This window comes from Aplysia californica, unplaced genomic scaffold, assembly GCF_000002075.1.
Source record: "Aplysia californica isolate F4 #8 unplaced genomic scaffold, AplCal3.0 scaffold01072, whole genome shotgun sequence".
NCBI classification, from domain to species: domain Eukaryota; kingdom Metazoa; phylum Mollusca; class Gastropoda; order Aplysiida; family Aplysiidae; genus Aplysia; species Aplysia californica.
The window spans coordinates 15,998-39,054 of NW_004798342.1; the positions used below are offsets into that span (position 1 = coordinate 15,998).

A 23,057-nucleotide genomic window follows, 5' to 3' on the forward strand; every position below is an offset into this window, starting at 1 on the left:
TTTCTTATATTCTTCAACAAGCCAGATCTAGAGGGGATCTTTAAAATGATCAGTTGTATCAGCCCATACTCAAGCACCCATTCTCTCTAAAACTGAGCACTAAAAGACCATTTTTGTGTTGATGTGCTTCTCTTAACTCAAACAAACCAACAAGAGTACATAAACAAAAGTATACTCCCTAATTTTTAGAGAAAAAACTGGAGAATGATCAGAGGGTCACACTTTTTATTTTGGGGTTGAAAGTCGCCAAAACCCAAATTATTCCATGATAAAACAAATAACATCAAAACCAGTTGAATGAACACATAGCATCATTGTTAATATCAGTATACGCTTCTGAATTTAACACATAGATATGTTTCACAGAACAACACACTTCAGTGTTCCCATCTATAGTCTCACATCATTGTCAGTATGGTCGAGGAGAAAATAATGTTGAATAGTAATAATGAGTAATTAAATAGATCAAATTTAAAAAAATTAAAACAAAAAAAAACAAACCCATTGCACACATGCAAAATTTGAACATACAGTCAAAAAATGTAATAATTACATTAACAGGTAGCTTATAAAATTCAGCATGCAATGACTTCACTTTGTAAAGCATTGGTCAATAAAGCACAATACAAAATATTGGATGAAACAATCCAATGGAATACAGTGAACCTCAAACGAATGCCAAGTCATCATAATATCAGACCTTTTCAAAAAGAAAAAGAGTTCCAACTGTTTTTGAATTTGTTATGTCATAAGGAATCCTTAAAATCCTCAGATCAAATATAATGCCTTGCCTTGCTCCCTGGACAGACCAGGGGGCCGGTCGTTGGAGGGCGCCACTGGTAGGTCCTACTTCTTTACTTTCCCTCTGTTGTTTCTACCTGTCTGTCTTACTTTTCCCAGCACTAAATGATTAATATTGTGCCAATGAGAGCTTCTCTTTACTCAAACAAACAGGGGAGGGACATGTATAAACAGTCAGCCGAGGAAAGAAAACAGCAATGTCATAAATTCTATTCCTGGCCATGGCACAGAAGAAATGGTTAGTTCAGTTTTAGTAAGGTTTTACGCCGCTAGAAACTGCATAGGACAGAAATGGAGATGTGTGTACATACATACATGGCAAAGAATATCTAGCTGTCCAGGCTGATCCATGGGGTACAATATTATGCAAATAAACCTACACTGTTGCTTCCTTTTTCATTCAGCTGGTTTTTGCAGAATGAAATGAAGTGAGCTTAAGTGTAAAGTGAGTGTTTTTGACCGTTCTACATTAAAGTGGATATTGTTTTTACGCAGCACGTTCTTTGGAGGAGACTGCTGTACTGTGTTTACATTCAGTAAGATTCTCAGAGTGGGTGAAAGTCTAGTTTTACATTATATTTGTGACGGGAATCTCAGAGAAGAAAACATCAGTCATCCGAATCTACTCCACAGCTGAACAGGAAAACCCCCCAAAAGGAGCCCAAATATAAAAGGGGTGTTTTTCTCAAATATGGTGCTCCAACCTCACCATTTAGGACGAATGCCACTATACTCCAGTATTATCCATCTTAGTCTCACTGGGAAAATAGAGGGCAAAAGAAAGAGTGGTAGACCAAGAATAGTGTACTGACAGACCTTGGAACAGATGGGTTACGGGAGAACACAAGGATAATTACGGGACAATTGAGGGCAACTGAACTGAGAAATGAGTGGCCATCCATGACTGGCTATGTCCGTTTCAGATCTGGCACTTTCAGAAGAAAAAGAGGGTGGATCTTTTCACAGCAACCTAAAATTCAGCGAACTGAACAAGCGTGGGTCCAAAGAGTTCTACGGACATGAGGTTCACTGTATTCAGATCAGACTTGAAAATGAATTAAGTAGAGAGTATTCAACACAAATACAAGCGATACAACAGTAACACATAAACATAAGCATACAACATAGTTTGTTCTTTGATCAAACCAACAACAAAATAAAAAGGACAACAAAATTTAAATTTCTTAAAAGCGCTTGACAAAAAAATACTGAAACAATCTGAAATAGATGAAACTCATTATACTGTATATAAACAAAAACTGTAACATGACTGTACACAAAAGTCAAGCCTAGCTGTAAACACTGATGAGATTCCACATATCAGAAATCCACCACCTCCCAAACGTCATTATACCTCAGAATCAAATATACACCCAAAGAATGATAAGGCAAGGCAGTTAAAAAAAAAAGCCCCCCCCCCCCAAACATTCCTAACAATTCATGGAAGAAGAAGTCAGCAAGAGTGTTGCCCGTTCAGCCGCTGCTGCTGCTGGAATAGCCGTCGCTCTCCTCGTACTTCTGCTTGCCCTTGCTGCTGCTGTTCTTCCCCTTCTTACCACTGCCGCCGCTACGACCTCCGCTGCTGCTGGGCGGGGGCGGCACTCTGCTTTCTCTGCCACCGCCGTAGCCCGGGTCGGGGGGCGGACTGGCCGAGGAGGAGTGAGTTCGCTGCTTCTTTCTCTTCTTCTTCTTCTTTTTCGGGGGCGGCGTCGGGCTGCGAGACTCAGAGCTGGACGATGCCGAGTCCTCGCTTGACCCCGGCTGCTTGTTGGACTTTCTCTTGGGGGGAGGGGACGGTGAAACTGAGACTTGCCTCTTGGACGATTTCTTCTTGTGCCTGATGAGATGACGACAAAAACCAGAGTTGAGAGTGTGAGAGGTTTCTGTTCCAAAAAGGTCGTAATTCTACATTACTTTTATCTTACTTTTATCCGCCGCTTATACCCTTTTGGGTTTCGCGGGAATTCTAAAACATAATTCGAGTAAAACAGTGACTCTTCCACCACCTCACTTCAAGGATTTAACTCACTCCTTACAGCATGCCCCATTTCGTTGCTCATGTGACCCATGCTCCATGGCCGTTACTACTACTACATTCCCAGGGCTTCCCACCTACCAGCACGTATTTGTTTTAGTAATCAGCAGATAAAAAATTAGTAATCGGACTTACTTAAAAATTCGTAATATATGGCCATGGATCGTCTTTTTCCCTTGGGTGTCAAAGACAGGGCTAGTAGTCCAGCAAGCACATCATGTGTAAAGGTAACGTAAACAAAGGCATGATAAAAAAAAATCGGTCTTGACGGGCTCGTCACTGGTCGAGTTAAGGAAAAAAAAAGGGTGCTATTGTATTACGTTTGAAACAATGATCCTTTAAAAAAAACAACCTCACACTGGCCTTGGCTGTCATACACAGCACAAAAAGACAGGAATTTACTAACATCTTGTCAACCTAATGTTTACTTTACTCCTAGATTCAGCACTTCTAAAGTCTAATGTTTTTCTATCGGTAAAGTGGCACTGAGCGACTAGAAGGGCTCAAGGTAAAGAGGATGCTAAAGTTAGACATCTGCACCTGACTTAATGACGTAGACTGTCCAGGTCTGGTAGTTTTTCTACCTTTATACACCGGGAACGTTGGCAGTGAGTTGGGATAGCCGAAACTTTTAAAGATCGGAACCAGGGGTACTTTGATCATATTTTCATAAAACTGAACAAAAATCATGACGATTCTGCCAAATTCATAATGATGGGCAGCCCTGCATTCCAATGCTTGACAAATTATTATGAAAGTGCCTATTGGGGTCAACGTAGCCAATATAACCATATATCCCCACCAGTCTTATTTACACCTCGTGTAGCCAAAATAAAGTCATCCAGTTATGATTAATCTCTTCCACTTTAAATTCTTCAGACTCACACAAACCACAATTTTATGCTCAGATTACTTTTATTCTTTGTCCTGTATGATAGGAAATTCATTGGCCTGCATTTTCATCATGAATGACTCATTTGAATTTCTCTTTAAAAAAATACAATTTTTCTTTTTTTTGATGACAGCCAGAAAAGACAAACGGCTAAAAATCACTTGCTCACAAAGAGGAACATGGTTAAACAGAGGAGTCACCGAATGTGAACATGGTGGGAGCAAAAATACTCTGTCCACAACCATATAAGCTTTTCACATAGATATACAGACATAAATTTAAATTCAGGGTCCCCACCAAATCCTGGAATTTTTTTTCAAGACCCCAATTCAAGGGAAAAATCAGGCCGCTGCGCGTCAAGAATGATCCCCCAAAAAGCCCATCTATCAATGATAAAAAGTCAAAATCTCTTTAAATGAATGCAAATGTACATTTTGTAGTATAGTCTCCAAACAATAGATGATTATAATGCTGGGTGACTGCCAACCCAGCTTCTCATTTTACCAAGGGAGGGGCCTCATCCATTTTCCAGGGGCATGTTACATAACAATGACAGCACATACTCCATTTATATCTAATACATGTATAACATATGTATATGTTTGTGAATACACACACACACACATGTAGGTACAATATATCCAGTCAACAACATGTCAGTGTGGCACTGGGATCTTGTGTGACTTTGGTATTTCAGTCTGTTCTTACTTATTTATATTTTCCCCTCAACATATTAGCCTACATAAACTATAGGCCCTATTAAAAAATGAATCCTGTTGTGAGCCTGAGAAAAGACCTAGAACTAGAATATCGACTGTCAATCACCAGTCAGGGTGTCGTGATTCATATAATAAACATGAAGACGAAAACTATTGCTCAAACTCAAAGTGTAATATTATTAGTATTAGTGTAATAACTTGAATGGCTCAAGTAGACCTATTCAGTGTGAGAGGTGCAAGAACTGAGGGAGGGCAAGATGCAGTGACACTGAAAATCTGCCAATCTTGAACAGAAAGCTAAAATATAGATATATAAATTACAATCTCCCCATCCAATGAAACGCAAACACTTTAGCTCAATAACAAGGCATGACGGGTCCCGATTCCACACAATGTCTGCACCAGAGCACGCCTTGCAGAGAGCTCTTATAGTAAGCTTGTTCTCAAAATTCTAAATTCTAAAAATTTGCTTCCAAGTTTTGACCTCTAGCGGTGCCTTCAACTCTCCTCCCCCCCTTCCGGAGTCCTATACTTCACAGCGGTACACACACTCAGAGGTTCATTGACCGGTCACGATGGCGAATGTGACAAGACGCCTGTATAACTTTCTTTTCTTTTCTCACAAGTGACAGCAGAGGACAAGTTTTAAATATTGATTTATTTTCAAGGCGACACAGTGTTCGTAACGCACACTTTGCATGTTACAAGTGTTGCGTTATCTTTCAGGCTATTACCGGAAAATTTCTGGGTGGTAACAAAAGCGAAAGTAGATCTTGATTCTTCCCGATGGAGCCTCGGTATCACACATACAATTCCGCCTGCCGCCATAGTGGTTCAACTACGTTTCCTCTTCATGATTCATCAACCATACTGTCTAGATAGCTACACTACTAATATTGCACAGGCCCTATCCTTTCCCGACTTACCCATCACAAAATTCTCGACTTTTTCCCGACCTCCTGACCCATCTAAAAATTCCCGACTTTTTCCCCATCTCCCGATCTGGTGGGGACCCTGTAAATTTAAAATTGCCATTTGGGGGGGGGGGGGGGGGGGGGGGGAGGAGAGCCCATAACTGGTTCACATTATTTTTCAATTGTGCTGTACTTCGTAGTTCTGCTTCACTGTAAGCATAATCTCAATCCATAAGAAAAGCTTTTCTATCTTCCTGACTTCAATTACTAAGCACAAACTTAAACAGAGCAAAAATGGAGACAAAAACACAAGTACAACAAAGGGAGAATAACTTTCATCTGAAATTATTGCAAGAGGGCTCCATGCACTTTCGCTACGCTCACCACAAAGTGGAATGATGGCTTAACCAACCTCAGAAATTTGACATTCGAAGTTCTCTTCTTCATGGTCTTTCATGGTATTTGCCTCTCATTCAATAGGCCCTGTTTTCGAAACCTGAAAATTATGGAAAATTTTCTTCTCTAAAATGTCCTCCTTTCACCGCCTAGCCTTCTCGGATAAGGGCAAAAAATCTTGGGAGGTGCCCTGTGCAAGTTGCGCAGTTAAAGATCCCTTGGTGGTCCAAAAATTGATAAGAGTAGGCTTCAGCCGCCATGCGGGCAAAATAAAAAATTCTTACCAAACTGAAAATGTTTAATGTCCCGCCCGCTCATATGACCCTCTGCAGTTGCCAGCACTGCAACACACTTACCAAACCAAACAAACATAAGTTCTCTTTGAAAAGGTTTTTTTCTTTCAAATAAACGTTATTTGCCAGACAGCTCCTTAATGCCCACATTTCCAAATTCAGATAACACAGAGAAGCTCACTGAATCAAATATGAATAACATGAACGATCAAAAGTACCAACTAAAGCCTGTGGAGCCTGTAGGAAAACAGTGAGGCTTACCTTCGCGGGGGTTCAGGAGATTCAGGAGGACTGTGCTGTGCCATTTTGGGGGGTGGTGGCTCGTTGTAACTGTCATTTCTGGTGAGACAGAAGAGAGGAAATTCTCTTTTTTTTAAAATGTTAACTATTGGGGCTCTTGTTGTTGGTGCTGTTGTTCTACTGTGCCCATCAATGTAGAAACCAGTACCTAACAATTTATGTCGCCACAAGATGGGAATTGCCGTTTTGCACTAGCGGCCAAAGTAAGTGCTAAGGGTGATTAACACTGTCGTTGCCAGGGAGTATACGTTCCAACTGTCGGCATGGATTTTCAGCTGAGCTCGTTACCCATGACAGCAGCCTAATGTCTCAGTGTTAAAGGATGTCCGGTCTAGATGTGGCGTACTCGTGACATAATTCAGACATCAGTTCTTTGATTGTGTCACTTTTCTCACTTTTCTTAAACCCCATTTCCTCCCATCTTACTCATGATTTCAAATAGCCAGCAAATCTAAGTCAAAAAGTGAATTAATTTGCCTTTTCGTCATTTCGATGTTTAGTTTTACAAGAGCACGCGGCCGCCCGCAAGCCTAGATCTGTGTTTATCAATTGCTTGCAAGCCAAGCAGTAAAGAAATACAAGCGAATTTGGTACTGACATGCGCGTTTTGTGTTGCAGAATATGAATCTTTGCTTGTGGCTAAAATTCTGTACAGAAGAATTGGAGCCAGGTTATTAGTGTGATGTACATGTAACATCATATAGGCAACCAGGAGCAGAAAATTTTGCCAACTTCCGAGACGTACATGGTACGGCACAGCGCTAAAAATGACGCACTTTCATGATGTACCAGGTACGTCATAAGGCAACGACGGGGTTAAGATCAAAATCGCGTTTTTTAAAATAAAACTGACTTCTTTCGCCATTTTTCTGTTTAGAAGATAAAAATTCCTGACTTAGTTCACCGTCTTTCTATTCATATTTTTTTTCAAATGATTTCAAACAGCATCTGTATGCTATGGAAAATGTTACATAAACTTAGACGTCCGTTTTCTCAAAATAAGAGTCTTACAAAATCGTTACTTTATGAATCTGTAGTTTCTTTACTTTCCTTCCCTTTGGCTTAATCTTAGCACTAAGTGTTCTTCAAACTATGTAGATGAAGAAAATGAACATACGGTAACTCGAAACAGAAAATTTGTAACTTGTGGCTCCTAAGGAGGTGTGTCGTCACATATAATTACCAATCTTTGTAAGAGAATATGAAAATAAATCCTCGCTAATCATTATAGTTCCCTCCGCCCAGAGTGATGAGCAAACACAGACCTCTGAAACATCTTATATGTCAGTGGATACTTTCTTCTATTCTCCTTTCTTATTTTCCAGTACAGTAATCTCCACCTAAGATCCCAGTGCTCGGGAGCAAGGAAAATGCAGGATCTTAGGTGAACCAGGATCTTTGCCGACGAACCCAGGGAAAAATCTATGGTGACCCATGTTAAGGCTCACAATCTGTAAAATGGTCTCCCTCCACTCTAAAATGAACTGACGTGACCCTTGGGTGGATTTATGATATATGGCGAGCAAAGACTGGTTAACCTTGATGACCAATCACAGTGCATAGCGGCATGAGGCGTGCCATTTTCACTTATTATCCAATCGAAAGTCTCAATATCTATGCTTATCCAGTTGCCCCTCCCCTTTACCAGTTGAAAATTTATAGCTTTCCATCTTTGACCGAGTTCCCCCGCCTTTGCCATTACGCACCATTACGTTGTGACCACACCAATTAAAATTCAGTCTGTCTCGCAAATTCACGAATAGAGAAAACTGCTGAAAAAGTCACGTAAGAGTTCACAGTTCGATGTGATCCCTCCTAGAGCGAGGCAATGTATGTTTAGGTGGAGAGCTTAGATGCGAGTGCGATGTTTGCGGAAAACAAACACCTCGGTCAGTCCACACAGCGGTGTGATCCCATCGGGACAAACATTTGACCGTTTCATCGAGTTTTACAATGCTTATGTGATCACATTCACGAGAGTGGCTGATCTTTGATGCAACGGGCAGTTCATTGATCTCAACTTTTCCCTCTCTGTTGATCGGCTGTGCCTGCCCGCGGTTTTATTCCGTAAATTATGATCAGAAATGTGGGATCTTTGCAGAATGTACACCTTCAGAGTGAATCAGAGCAGGATCTTAGGGGTGACTTTTGTATAGGAAAAATTCTGTTTTCTTAAAACAGTGGAATCTTAAGCGAACTGGGATCGTAAGCGGTGGGATCTTAGGTGGAGACTACTATATTTTATTCTCCTTCTGATCTTCTCCAATCTATGACTGAGACAGGCGGATGTACCAGATTTGTGGCCCTCTCCCAATTAAAACGTTGGCAACCATCATTTATAGGCTTCATAGATAACATCTTGATTACTTCAGGTGGATACGAGATGCCATATTAACACAAATTTTAAAAGTTATTTATCAAGAGTAACACCTATAAGTATAAAAACAAAAAGGCTTCAACTCTTTCCAAGATCATCCCAATCATTTCATAGTAGATTTTTAAAAAAACCCGCCAAAGACCCATTCAACAGTTAATATGGAATGCTTACATAAATATTACATATATATCATAAATCCTGATAAGAGATGTGGCCACCTTCAATTAGAAGCTTCAGAGATAACATTTTCATTCCTAAAGTTGGGTAGGAGCTTCCACATAGGCAAGAAAAAGTCATTCTTGACTTAAATACATTACACCCTTTAGATCTGGACAAGAACTTTACTCCCAAATCCTAAGAAAAGGGAGGTAAGTTACATTAACGTAAGGACATGTACTTTTTAAAACCATTTTTAGAAAACTAAACAAATTCTGAAGAAAAAAAAAGCAAATTAGAAAGAGAGTTGAATGTATTTTCAGAAAAAAACAACTCTATCCCCACATGTAACGGAAATGTTCTGACTTTCCTTCACTCACGGTGTCTAACCACTCACTCTCACTTTCAGCGGAGTCTAACCACTCACTCTCACTTTCAGCGGTGTCTAACCACTCACTCTCACTTTCAGCGGAGTCTAACCACTCACTCTCACTTTCAGCGGAGTCTAACCACTCACTCTCACTTTCAGCGGTGTCTAACCACTCACTCTCACTTTCAGCCTCTTGATCAAGCTTTAGGTCTAGATTCAACATCTGATTTATCTGAACCACCCTGAACTCCTGCTGCAACATCTTCATCAATATCCCATTCATCGTTCGTTTTTCTTGGCTCACATCCATTGCTATTTACTTGTCCCGGCTCAATTGTTAAGATTTTCAACTTGTCGAACCTCCTTTGGAGTGACAGAAAAGCAATTAAAACTACTGGCCCAAACAAAATCTCCGCCTCACAGAGTCTTGTTAAGGCGGGACACCCTTGTCTAAAGACACCTGGTCTGACCGGGCGATCCCACGATCGTTAGGGCGATGCGTATAGAGACATATATGGGCGAGTCCGCGCGAGTTGGGGTGTAATGTGTTAACATGACATTGTCCTAAAAGCTGAACTGACCAAAAACGTAGTTGTTAGATTTTCTCCAAGATAAATGCATCTTTGAATTACCCATTTTATCACTTTGACATAAAATACTGCAAAAAAATCACAGCATGGATCGAGTGAAGGAGCTTATCACTGGACGAACTTTGTAAAGTATGGATTTTTGAAAACTCTGACCTTCTCCTTTCCATGGGAGGCGACTGCTGCTGCCACCTACCACCATTGTTCGGATAGTTCCTTGGAGACGGACTCCTGAAACACATAAAAACATACCAGTTACAAGGTGAAAGAAGAGCAATTCATTGATCTCAATCAAGTTAGGGCTGATTTCCATACTACAAAGTTGCAATATTATTTAGCACTAAACACTACCCTATTTCTGGCAACAATTTCACCTGTTTACCTACTTTTGCTTTGCTAACTTTCTTTCATTGTACCTTTCTCTCTCGAGCTTTCACCGTCCTGATTAATACATTTACCGGTGTTACCAACCTCTTTCAATGTTTCTACACAAAGTTACAAGTCTTTTTACTTTTGAATGATTTCGATTTCTAAATATCAAGCCGATCCTCCCTGAAAAGCACCCTATTCCCATAACAAGTAAACTCCTTGGAAACTTAAATTTTTCTGAGTAAACTTTAAATTGTACAAATAATTGTCCATGCTAAAGATTTTTAGAAAAAACAAACAAAACAAAACAAAAGCTGTGAATCTTTCTTTCTTCATACCATTGACTGAAAAGATTCTTAAGAGCTAGACTTAGAGCTTCACCTTATCCATTTGTTTTTGTTTTGAGGTGTTCATTCTAGATTTATTCACTTGAAATAAAAGACATAAACATTACCAGACTTAGCCATGAGCAAAACTCATATCACAGAACCCATAAAATCAGAGACAGCATCTTTCAATTTCAAGTCATCAAAGAATTTCATGAGGAGATGCAGGCAGAAACCAGTAGATTTATAAAATGTCAAAGAACAGCACAAGTGGAGGTGGCAAACCTGAAAGGGGGACTTGGATCAAATGCCCAGTAATGCAATACCTACTACCGCCTGATACGTTACAACACTCCTCACATCATCCAGGTAGGTGGGCAAGGAATGAAGGAAGGATCGTAAACGTCACTTTGCACACGATTTGCTCGGCTCCTCGTATAACGACACACATGAAGGCACGTGAACACGACTTGCTGGCAAAGGATGGTGTTAACGCTCAAGGACAACCAGCTGAGAGATGGTTGGTGGACACATCAAGTCGAGGGACGAAGTGACGGCTACCGCAAGAAGTTGAGTTGAGTCAACGCTGTAGTTGTGATCCATCCAGTAGCTTGCGGGCTCTCTCACCCTTCGACCCACAAGCTGAGAAACGAGCTGACGACAACGACATCTGGACTGGTCATGATGCTGCACGTTCTCCTAGCGAGATCTGGCTCTTGTTGTGCGAGAGAGGGAGATAGAAGGGGCGGACTTCTCCTTGGCATGAACGAATGGAACGACAGACTCCGGGGCATGCGACTTATCGACCACTGAGCAGGACACACGCGAGGGAGGGAAGGAACCTCGGGCAATACTGATCCACTTTCTGGTAACTGAAAGGGGTGGGGCACACGAGCTTGCTGTAGCTATCGTTTCACTCTTTCTTTCTCAGGACATCAGTGAGGGACGCTCGTCCACCGCTAGATTGACCCACATTCGAAGGCGCCTTGAAAAATGTGTCAGTACAACAAGATAAATTACATATATATAAAATCATGATCAATAAAACCATCTTGAATGTAGGCCTATATAAAATTCCTCAGCAAAGCCAGGAAACCAAGAGCAAGGACGGAAAACAATAACATGTCTCTGAGACTCTTCTTACTGCATAATACTGTGAAAGGATCTGGTCTTGTGTTTAAGCATAAATACAAACATTCAGACATTTATGAATCTCAGCCTAAGAACTACGTTTTTTTTTCTTTTGTAGTTTTAGTAAGAATTTTACGGCACTTGCAACACAATAAGGTCACACAAGTGCCGAAGATTAGAGGTGTTACAAAGAGAGTAACAAACACAAAAAAGAAGGCAAAGAGATCAGGACGATAGATGTTTGAAGGGAAAGAAGGAACAAACCACATCAGAATCAGAGCTACTGCCAACCACCTGCGAATTAAATTCTCATACATTAGATTCCAATATGTAATACCAATTTTTTTTAAAAAGTGATAACTGTAGATCTTTATAATTGTGTTATTTTCCTGTGTTATTAATTCCTTCATAAAGACATTTCCATAAGGCCACTGATAACCGTTTTCAAATTGAAAATGCAATCATACCTGCAATAAAGAGGAAAAAAATAAGAAGAGTGCAGGGCATGGACATGTAATTGTACCAATATAAAAAAAATATCTAGGGAGGAGGGAAGGGGAAAGAAATCTACTCCTGTCTTTCTCAAAGATGTAAAGAAAGAAAATGGGTATAATATTGACTTAATAAGCCTTGAAACTGAAAGCAGACAGAAGCACATTAACACTGTAATGCTCATTTACTGTTCAACAATGTAAAACGCAAAATAATAGACATAATAAAAGGAGAGAAGTAAAAAAAGAACCTGTCACTCCCGCCTACTATATGTATAAAGCAGGTTGGTCATAAAAACTTCAACACATAGTTTCTTGAATGTTGCTCTCATTTCCACATTCAGTCAGGCACAGATAACATGAACATGGAAAACTCAAACTCAAAATCAATGATAGCTCATACCATTTGCCATTCCCAACCGATATTTCTTTATTCTTTCATTATCAGTTAACCCACAATATGGATGTCAAAAACACATTTGTCAATCCCCACTGTTTGAGTTATCCGAGCTCAGCTGTTTATTAAAAAGGAAAACACATGAGGAAAGTGTGAAGAGCACACACAAACACACAATACAATACTAAAATAGAATTTTTGAAAACAAAAACGCACAAAGCGACACTGATTATACCCAATACAGAAAGGAGGAATATCCAACTCACCTTCTATATCTCTCCCTGGACCTAGATCTTGACCTCCCACGTGGTGGCATATCTCTCGGAGGGCCGTACCATCCATCGTTATAATCACCTCGACCACCGCCGCCGCCACCACCAGCCCCTCCTCCACCATAAAAGCCACGCCCACCAAAGCCTCCACCTCGCCCTCCTCCTCCTCCTCCTCCTCCGCCTCCGCCTCCACCACCACCACCTTGGCGACCACCTCCAATAGGCTTGGCATGCTCTACTCTCACTTGTCGACCACACACTTTTCTGAAAATGATAGCAAGGGTGGGTGGGGGTCCCATGCAATATGCTTTATTCCGACTTTTAGTGCGGTAAAAAATTCAAGGTGCAACTTATTGTCAAATATCAAATGGTCACTTTTAAGCACAAGGGGGCTATCCCCAAAAATGCTGTTTTGAGAAAATCGTAGGTAAAGTTATTGGACCCTTGCTCAGTTTCTTTAAAAGACAAGGAGAGTTTTCTCTATAACCAAACAAATATACACACCAATGAAAGCGAACTTCTCCTATAGGTAGGGCAATGCTCACTTTGGTGTATGTCAAGATTTCTGGAAACCCCCGAAATCGGGGTTAGCCCACTTGTCCTGAAAAGCTACCAAATATTTCCTCAACTATCAAACACAGACTCTCCAGCTTTTGCACAATGACTTGTATCAATTTGGCTTAGCAGATCAACATTTTTGTGAACACCATTTAGCTGTATTTTTTTTTTCCCATGAGAGTTTTATGGCACTTGCAACACAATAAGGTCATATAAGTGCCGAAGATTATAGCTGTTACAAGAGAGTGATAACACAAAATAGAAGGAGGGGAGATAAAGAGGATAGATGTTTGATAGGAAAAAAGGAGCAAATCACACAACAGCACCCTCCCAAGCCTCCAACCACCCACTAGCTGTATTCTAGAAATTTTAAAAATAAATACTAGATAAAAATCCAAGCGGGTGGTTTCTACAGATATTAAAAGGTTTACAGCTGGGGCAATATCGCTTTTAAAAGCAAGTCCGTCATTTTATTCTAAATGCGACATAATACTTATTGAATGCATGTTTTGAGAACTTTCACTATAAAATTCATTTCTTGTAACAAGATTTGTCACTAAAAAGTATTATTCTAGCATCTGCGTTTGTAGCCATTTTTTGGATCCAAAATTTATCAAAAGTTGCTGCAAAATAATTACACAGGTTGCCATACAAGTTGCCATTAATTTTCAAGCTTTCAACTTTCTGTGACGACGTATAGAGCAATATGTTGATAGAGGTAACTTTAAAATTTTAAGCACCAGAATTTCTTGTGCTCTGTATTAAGTATCTATATCATTTGTAGCCACACAGAGTGTAAAATCGTGAAAAATAAAGGTTTCACAACAGAATGAAATCAAAATTAGAACAGCACATAAACAACCACAAAATTAACAAATAAGGGTGTGTGTCCACCTATCCGAAGACTGGCCGTTTTAACCCTAAACGGGTGTAATTCAAGAAAAAGTACAGGATATTACATGTAAATTGGAATTACACACAAGGGGTCTGCATGCAGTGTCAGTATTCCATTTTGGTGGAGACATACTTTAACATAATTATCAAACTACATCTTAAAAAAGGAAGGAACAATATCAAATTAAATGACATTACGCCTATGTAAACACAAAAAGTAGAAAAACAAAACATCAAAACAAAAACAAGAAAAAAAATTAACTCATCAACAAATTAAGACACAACAATTACAAAGAGGAAAAAAATAACAGAGAAACAGCTATTTATAAATAGAATGTAATGTATTCTTCACATGAAAATAACAAATCAACAAGTGAGAAATAGACGAAGAGAAGCCGAAGAGAAGCCGAAGAGAAAATAAACTTTCTTTTTAAAGGTAAAGAGGTTCAGTTTCGTTTTTTTTCTTCAATTTTTATTCCTCGTTTTACAAAAAATCTTTTATTCCCCGGTGGTGTATTCTTTGGGTTTTTTTTTGCTTTTGTTATTTTTTAAATGCCAAAATCGGAGCCGCCTAGATTACTGGTAAGTTGAAACATAGGCCATATTTGTAGGCAAAAGAGATATTTGAGGATAAGTTGCACCACAAAGTTTTTATCGCACAATAGTCTACAACAACACAAGTTCACGTTTCTTTGCTCTATTGACAACAGAATCCATACATGAAATCCAGTGCTGTGCAGTAGGCCTAACGTTTAAAGTTATGGATGCAAACCTCCTCCTCCTCCTCCCCCCCCCCAAGCTAGACTTACACAGATAAGAATTCACACATCTTTCAAATCAAAATGCAAAATGCACTATCATAGAGGTACTTTAAAAAATCTGAAAATGGTACTTTTAAGAGAGCACTACAATGACAGCACTGTTTGGTTAACTTTCAAACTAAAGTCTAACATTTTTATTCATCACATAAAGAGAGAAATAAGCATTACAAACTATTCAAAATCTTCAGTGCAATAAGTAGTTTACCTTCCGTTTCTGTCTCTCACAGCTTCTTCTGCATCTTCAGGGTAGCGGAATACAACAAAGGCAAAGTTTGCCATATCACTGAGGAGTAAAAAAAAAGAACAAAAAGCGGATAGTAAAAACATTAGGCACACATAAAGCAACTCATCATTGCCGTTGTCATCCTGGATCAGGGTAAAAACCACAAACACCTTCCGATTTTTCCCCATTTGGGGATAGCTTAACTTGACATTATTCCATGTCTTTCCACTTTATTTTGTATCATTCTCTGGAACTCTTCTCCAGGTACCATGTATGTCCGATCCATTGTCACCGTGTCGCCTTCTTCCCACTTCAACTCCACTGGGCTGTCTTGTTCTCCTTAACACTTCCATGTTGATGACCCTGTCTGTTCATCTGATCTTGTGAAACTTTCTCAGACCCTTGCTGAAGAAAACCTGGAACCTCTTATGCAGGTCCATGTCTCACATCTATACAATAAGACTGCTTTCAAATTTGAGTTGAAAATCCTCAGTTTTGTTCTGAGCAAGACATCTCCAGTCTTCCAAATCGTATTCAAATATATTCAAAGAAAGTAGTCGCGACATTCCGATGCCAGACTTAATTTCAGCTCCTATTCTTCCCCCTCTCTCATTATTATATTCCCAAAATAGCAGAAGGATTCAACTCCTAGTGAATTTCCGTTCATTGTGACTTGCTCTTTTTGTGGTGAATCTCTATCTTTAGGACCTTTGACTCTCCCAGGTGGACCCTCAATCCAACAGGCTGTTTAAAACTGAAACTTTGCTTGCATCTATTCCTGGGTGTCCAATAGATGCGCAATGTCATCCGCAAAGTCCAGATCATCCAACTGAGTCCAACTACATGCTGTTTATTAGTGTCCTCTGGTGGTTTCCTTCACCAGCCAAACAATTGCCCAAATAAAGAGGAAAGGTGATAACAAATCCCCCTGTCTCACACCAGGTCTGATGTCAAAGCTATCAGTGAGTTGGCCATCATGTACAACCCTCCAACTTTTCCCTTCATTTATGTGCTCTGGGTGAGGTTCCCCAATTTCTGCGGGATTCTATGATGTCCCAGTATCTTCAACAGTATGCTTGACCAAATCTATGAGTCAAAAGTAAAGGCTTTCTCATAGTCAAGAAAGTAGACAATCAACTGTGAGTTCCACTCTAGGGACTGTTCCACTACTTTCCTCAGCATGGCAATCTGGTTGGTGGTTGACTGATACGTAAAGCAAAGGAGGAGTACAGTTGTGAACAGGAATTAGTCATATATCCAGTGCTATCCAGTGCTCACTGTTGAATTTTTTTCATCAAATCCTCATTTCACAGGGCTTAATCTAATAGCAGGTGACCGGAGTCTCTTTCTGTGAAAAAATCAAACATTTTAGCACAATTCCATGCGAACCTTCAAAATCAAACTAGTTCCATTTTGACAGTCACGATCAGGTGCATTTGATGAAAATCATGACAAACAAGCAATGAAAAAGCTACTTCATACATGGCATTTTGGGGTTAGGCCTTTATTTGGGTGTGAAAGCTAACATATTTTTATAATCAAATTTTATGTGGCAAAGTTGAGAGGTCTTTTTCGACTCTTTGATAATACAATAGAACACGACTACAGCGACACCCGCTACAGTGGGACCATCCCTAAAGCGGGACCTTACCGGAATCCCCCTTTTTTTGTCTTTGTAAACTCAATTACCTGTGCTCGGGTTTAGCGGAGCAAGGAAAGGCCCGATCTCGGATACAGCAGGAGAGATCGAGCGAGCTCCAGCTGGGGGGAAGGGGGTTGGGGGGCTGTAGGCGGGCTTCAAACAGGCAGTCAGCGGTGCAGTGTTGTGAATGGCCAGTCCAGTGATGAGTGAGGTGGGGCAGGTGGCAGAGAGAGCTGGTGCAGAGAGATGCGTTATGCGAGGCACTATAAAAGTGACGTGCTGTAGCTTAAAGGCCCAGTACATGTATGAGAGTGTGCTTGGAACCGTCAGCATCTACACACTTCGAGATGTGCTTCTTCAGGGGACGGAGGGCTTATGGGGATGCCCCTTGTGCAGTGATGTCGGTCCTTCACACAAGTAAACAAGTATAAGAGTGTGCATAGGCCATAGCCCTAGGATGGGCCAAAAAGTAAAAGAAGAGGAGAGCGTGTAGTGTGTGATTCCTGATTCACTGAATTGCAATAGTTGATGCTCATAGGCATACGCACGCATCCACTTCACCAGTTCTACAGTTGCCCTTCTGGTATGATAGTGATAGACAGCACAAGCAACGAGACCGAAGAAAAGATGGCTTCCAACAAGAACAAAAGGAAATGCTTCTCACTCGAATTGAAAGCTGAGAAAATCAACAAAGTTGACAAGAAAAGGAAAAATAATCAAAAGCACAAATTTTATTGATATGGAAGGGAGGTATTCGTGAGGATTTTAAGAAAATTTTCGCTAATTTCCCCTTTGCATTCCTATAGCGGGAACTTGCTTACAGCGGGATTTTTCTTCTGGAACAAAAAGTCCCGCTACAGCCATGTTCTACTGTAATATATTATTATTATAGACAGTGAGCACCTGCCAGAGCCATTTCCTGACATGATCTGAACTTATCATACATTCCTTTATCAAAGATTCAGAGCTGCCAACCACTCCAAGATAAAAAAATCCTCAAAATCACCACAAAAAAGAGTTTCCACAACTCCATTACAATTAGATACTTTGCTTGAGCTATCCTATGGCGTACTCTAATGCCACTTAAACCTTGCAAGTAGCGCATGTACAATATTGGAGTGTCCTTGGTGCAGCCCGGCGCTGCCCTTATTGCCTCATTCTGCACTCGATCCAGCTTTGTGATCTGTGTGTCGGACAGCGAGAGATAGCCCAATCCGTAATCAATGACAGACAAAACGACCAGCTGCAACATCAGGAAGAGCACTTTTTGTGGAATCTGAGCAGGTGCCATGGTCTTGATTGCATCCATACCCATTTGGTCTTTGTAACAACATGATCCACACGCTTTTGAAGGACAACGACCTATCGAAGACGATTCCCAGATACTTCAGCTCTGACTGTCTGTCGATAACCTCAGAGTTGCAAGTGATTGCCAGTAGAGTGTATTCTTGAACAATCCTAATCCTATTGTTGACTGAACATCAAAGTACCTGTGCTTTTGAAGGATCGATAACTGCTTCATTTTGGTCACACCATAACAAAGTCTGAGAAGTCTTTTCTCCATGTTCCTTGCCATCTGAAGTCTGTCATCTCCATGTTCATATATGCCAATATGATATGTCATCCGCCTTCTTATCGTAATTATGTTGCTGAAACAAACTGGCTAGCCATAGGGCCTACTTTGTCAATCTAGCTGTACTTAGGTTAGGCCCTATTGACCAAAACCTTTTGAGTACACAGGTCTCATTAGATCTAGTAATTATTCAGGTTTAAAGTACATGCATGTCAGTAAGGCACCTTTCAGTTTCATCTGAAATACTAAAATGCTTTAGGTATTTCAAACTAATATTTTATTTACAATTCAGAAATCATTATTACGTACTTAGGTTATGCCCTATTGAGTGAAAACTGTTGAGTACACAGGTCTCATTAGTAATTATTCAGGTTCCAAATACATGCACTGTCAGTAAGGCACCATTTGGTTTCGTCTCAAATACAAATGAAGAGCACAGGGGAAAAACGACCGAAGTCACAAACTGGAAATTGTGAGAGTGCCAATTTTATAAGCTTTTGTGGACTCATAACTTCATTTTGTTTAACTGTAAGTGTTGTTCAATGGGAAATCTAACAACAATAATCAACCAACAGTTTAAGAACAGACCCTTCGACATCGTAAGGATACCAGAGGAAGGAAAAAGTACAAAAGTAAGTTGAACAGAAATTACAGTTATGAGTCAACAAGCGTTCAAAATTGGTACCCTCACGATTTTCAGTTTCTGACTACCATTGTTTTTCCCCTGTAGTCTTCAAATATTTTAGGTAGGCCCTATTGGAAAACAAACATTTATTGTAGCCTATTTTTTGCTGTTTGACAGTCTAGCCATCATTTAAGTACGGCTAGCCTAGATCTAGCAGTGTAGATCTAGGCCTAAACGTCCTTAAATAAGGCTAACGTCTTCCTTGCTGAGGCTGAGAGGAGGGCACTCCTGTACAATAGCGGTCCTTAGATCTAGCACTTAATCACACAAGCAAAGACTACTGGATATCGATGCCGATTTAAATATTCGGTATTGTCAGTATTGATGTTTTATCAGTAGATCTAGCCTACAAAATGAGAAGTAAAATTTCACTAGTATTTAACAAGGCAAGGGGAGTTTCAGGGGGGCAACCCCTGACCACCTGACAAAAACATGGGGGGGGGGATGTTTCAGGGGGGCATGCTCCCTTGAATTTGACCATAATTTGATGTTTTGCAATTAGGTTTGATAGGCTATCTCTCCATAGGCCTATCGGAACACACAAAAAAAGTAATCGTTTAGAACAAGAAGTAATCGTTGGAGGGGCAAAACGAGTATCCCCAAACGGGACCGCAATTGTACAGGAGTGCCAAGAGGAGCTTTAATTTGGAAAACTCCTTACACCTCAATTTTAATCCTGCCTTCGATCCTGAAATGATGAGACTAGATCTAGATTTAGATCAATTAAGCTTTTTGGGTAGCGATTAACCTAGATCTAGATCTACTTATTAAAAAAAAAATTTTGTGAATCGTGATGCCATACAAATGAAACACAAGCTGCTGCGAGCACCTAGCACATCTCTGTGATTGGCCCAAATATAGATGACATATTTCCGCCATCTATTTTTGTCGTCTTCCGGGGTTTCCCCCAAGACTCTTGGGTTTCCCTTGCCAGTAACTTTTACTGTTGAGTAGGTTCTAGATCTCGCCGTGTTTGTTGGGTGTTTTTTAAATATTAATTTATGTTACCTTTTATAAACAACATTAGCCATTCTCGTTCCATAAATTTACCTTCTCCTCAAAGTTGTACACACACACACAAGTGCGTGCACACACACACACAAGCGTACGCACACACACACACACAAGCGTACGCACACACACACACAAGCGTACACGCGCACACACAGCGCAAACAGTCGGCGATGAAGCCTAGGACCAAGGACCTAGCCTAGATCTAGAGTGCATGAAGCGGCAAAGCGGGACCGACGCGTGAGATCTCGTCAACTGGCGAGGGAAGCCCCGCAAGACGGTAAAAATAGATGGCTGAAATACGTCATCAATATTTGGGCCATTCACAGAGTAGGCCTGGGCAGGACTTGGACTTGGACTTGGGACTTGAAATTCTCGTGCCCACCTAGAAGTGTTTGAGACCAAGTACTTAGATTTGAGCAAGTTCAAGTCTTAACCCAGTAAAATATCCCTAAATCAAAACACAAAATTATTTACACGCAGAGTACAAACTTTGAGTATAGATCTAGATCTAGATCAAGACTCAGTGAACCAATGTCTAAAGAAATTATGCTCAAAACTGGTATGTTTCTAATAAATTTAGTGTTTTCAGTAGGTTGTTTTAATTCAAATCTACCACCCCTACTACTTGCTAGGACTTGCTCATCCTAGGCGGATTGGTTGAGTCCATTTCCTAGATAAGGGGTAGGCAGTAACACCCCTATTACTTGCTAGGATTTGCTGGCCTTTAGCTGATTGGTTGAGTCCACTTCCTCGATAAGGGGTAGGCAGGTCTAGGCCCGGATAAGGCTTCAATGCCATTATTGCCATCCAAGGCTGAAGCAATTCCTGAGTTTATTAACATAACAGAGAACAGTAAAAAAAACAAACGAGAAAAAAATTTTTAAAAAATAAATAAATCAACCAAACAAGTACAGTCGAACCTGTGTAAGACGGAATCGCAAGGGAGCCAGAAAAAAATTCCGTCTTAGACAGGGGAATTTAGAGGGAGGTGGGGGTTCAAAGGCCCAGCCGGTGGGATCAAGGATCGCTTCTTGTCCGATCGGCAAGCAGTGGTAAAAATTTCACACCTCTCAATTGCTATCCTGTCTGATAATGACATCATGTGTCAGTCTTACTTATCCAATTACCACCAGTGCTTGCCTTTCATAGGACCACTGTTTGACCTATTAAAAACAGAAACCTTTGAACATCTCCTTTGCTTCCACCCTTAGCCCCACCCACTAATGTCACCCCTCACTGCCATCATTGTAACCACGTTTCGAGGAACTCTTTTCTCGGCTGGCCGTACGATCAGGGCGGCAGGCATTGGTCAATCTAATTTCACACCTCTGGCTTCTGGCTACCCAGGAAAATTTCTGTAGTGGCTCGTTACTCGAGCACTTTCACGGGCAGTCGAGAGATTTCACACCCACACTACACTGACCATCTGCATCGCTCAGGGCTCACATGATGGGGTAACATCTAGATGCTGATAAAAACCGCCAAGAGTAACATCTACCCCCAAATTGCACCCCTACTCCCCTTCCTTGCCCAGCGGCATGGCCATAGCGTTAAGTGTAGAGGAGGCGGAACCAAACTTGCAAGTTTTGTTTCAAATCAGGGCTGAGCGGGCAAAGAAATTTCCGTCTTAGACAGGTGAAACCATCGGAAGGGAACGGATTTTTCTTTCCGTTTCCACGTTGGACAGGTTTCCGTTTTATCAGGTAATACAATTAAAGAGGATTTTATATCAAGGGGGGAGCAGGGAGATTCCGTTAAGACAGATTTCCGTTTTATATACAGGTTTCCTGGACTTGGAATTGGGCTTGAGACTTGCGGGTCTCAAGGTGTTAAGATTTGAGACTTGCAATGCCTATATTTTTATTTTTAGCATTTCTGCCCAAGCCTATCGATCTCGATATAATATAATGATGATATAGATTTAGATTCTAGGTGCTCGCAGCAGCTTCATGTAGATCTAGAAATCTAGATCTAAATGTAACATGAAACTTACGGGTCTCTCCTTCGTCCCATCCAAACGTCTGTAACAGGACCATATTGCCCAAATTCTTTTTCTAAATCTGTTCTTCCAATTCTCTGGCCGATGTCTCCCACATATACACGGTAACCCCCATAGCCATAGCGGCCCAAGTCTCCGCTGTCCCTCCGTCGGGACATTCTGATTCTCTTTTCAAGTCTTTTCGCCTGACTGACACAGCAATTGCACACACACAAATAGTGAGCAACTAAATCTATTCTAGAGAAATCTAGATTAGTCTAATAGTATTAGATTAGTATTACTATTAAAATTACTCAAACTCAAGTCTAATCCTTTTTTATATATTTAGAATCTAATCTAGATCTAGACATGAATCACAATATTAATATAATCTGAAAATTGAGCATGCCTTTGTAAAGGATCTAGAGTCTAGATCTAGACTAGATCTAGCATTAGGGAGCAACGATCTACAAATTATGAACACATCACTTTATAACACAACCAACAGTTAATCAATTCGGAAATCAATGAAAAAATAAAGCTCTCCTGCTGTCTGCAACTTTATAACTTCCGGTAGACGGCAGAGCGTTAAAGCAGCAGTAACAGTTATTTCTCCGCAAAGCTTTTGGATGCCTGATTGCGTTATTTCTGCAAATACAAGTAGTGTTTTTATACTCTAACTCTAATATAATATGTATAGGCCTATATATATATATATATATATATATATATATATATATAAAAATATATATATATATATATAAATATATATATGTATTTATTATGTATACATGGAGAGAGACAGAAAGAGAGAGAGAGAGAGAGAGAGAGAGAGAGAGAGAG

At 40.3% G+C, this 23,057-nt stretch overlaps 1 protein-coding gene across 1 annotated transcript; it reads right to left on the minus strand.

Moving 5' to 3' along the window:
* Nucleotides 1-208: 208 nt before the first annotated feature.
* LOC101854912 (probable splicing factor, arginine/serine-rich 6) lies at nt 209-22,499 on the minus strand. Its single transcript, XM_005111520.3, has 6 exons — nt 22,230-22,499; nt 15,305-15,382; nt 12,821-13,090; nt 9,997-10,071; nt 6,312-6,389; nt 209-2,638 (listed from the first exon to the last, which is right to left on the minus strand). The coding sequence occupies exons 1-6, from the start codon at nt 22,391-22,393 to the stop codon at nt 2,275-2,277; spliced, it is 1,029 nt and encodes a 342-aa protein (XP_005111577.1). The 5' UTR covers nt 22,394-22,499; the 3' UTR covers nt 209-2,274.
* Between the last annotated feature and the right edge of the window lie 558 nt (nt 22,500-23,057).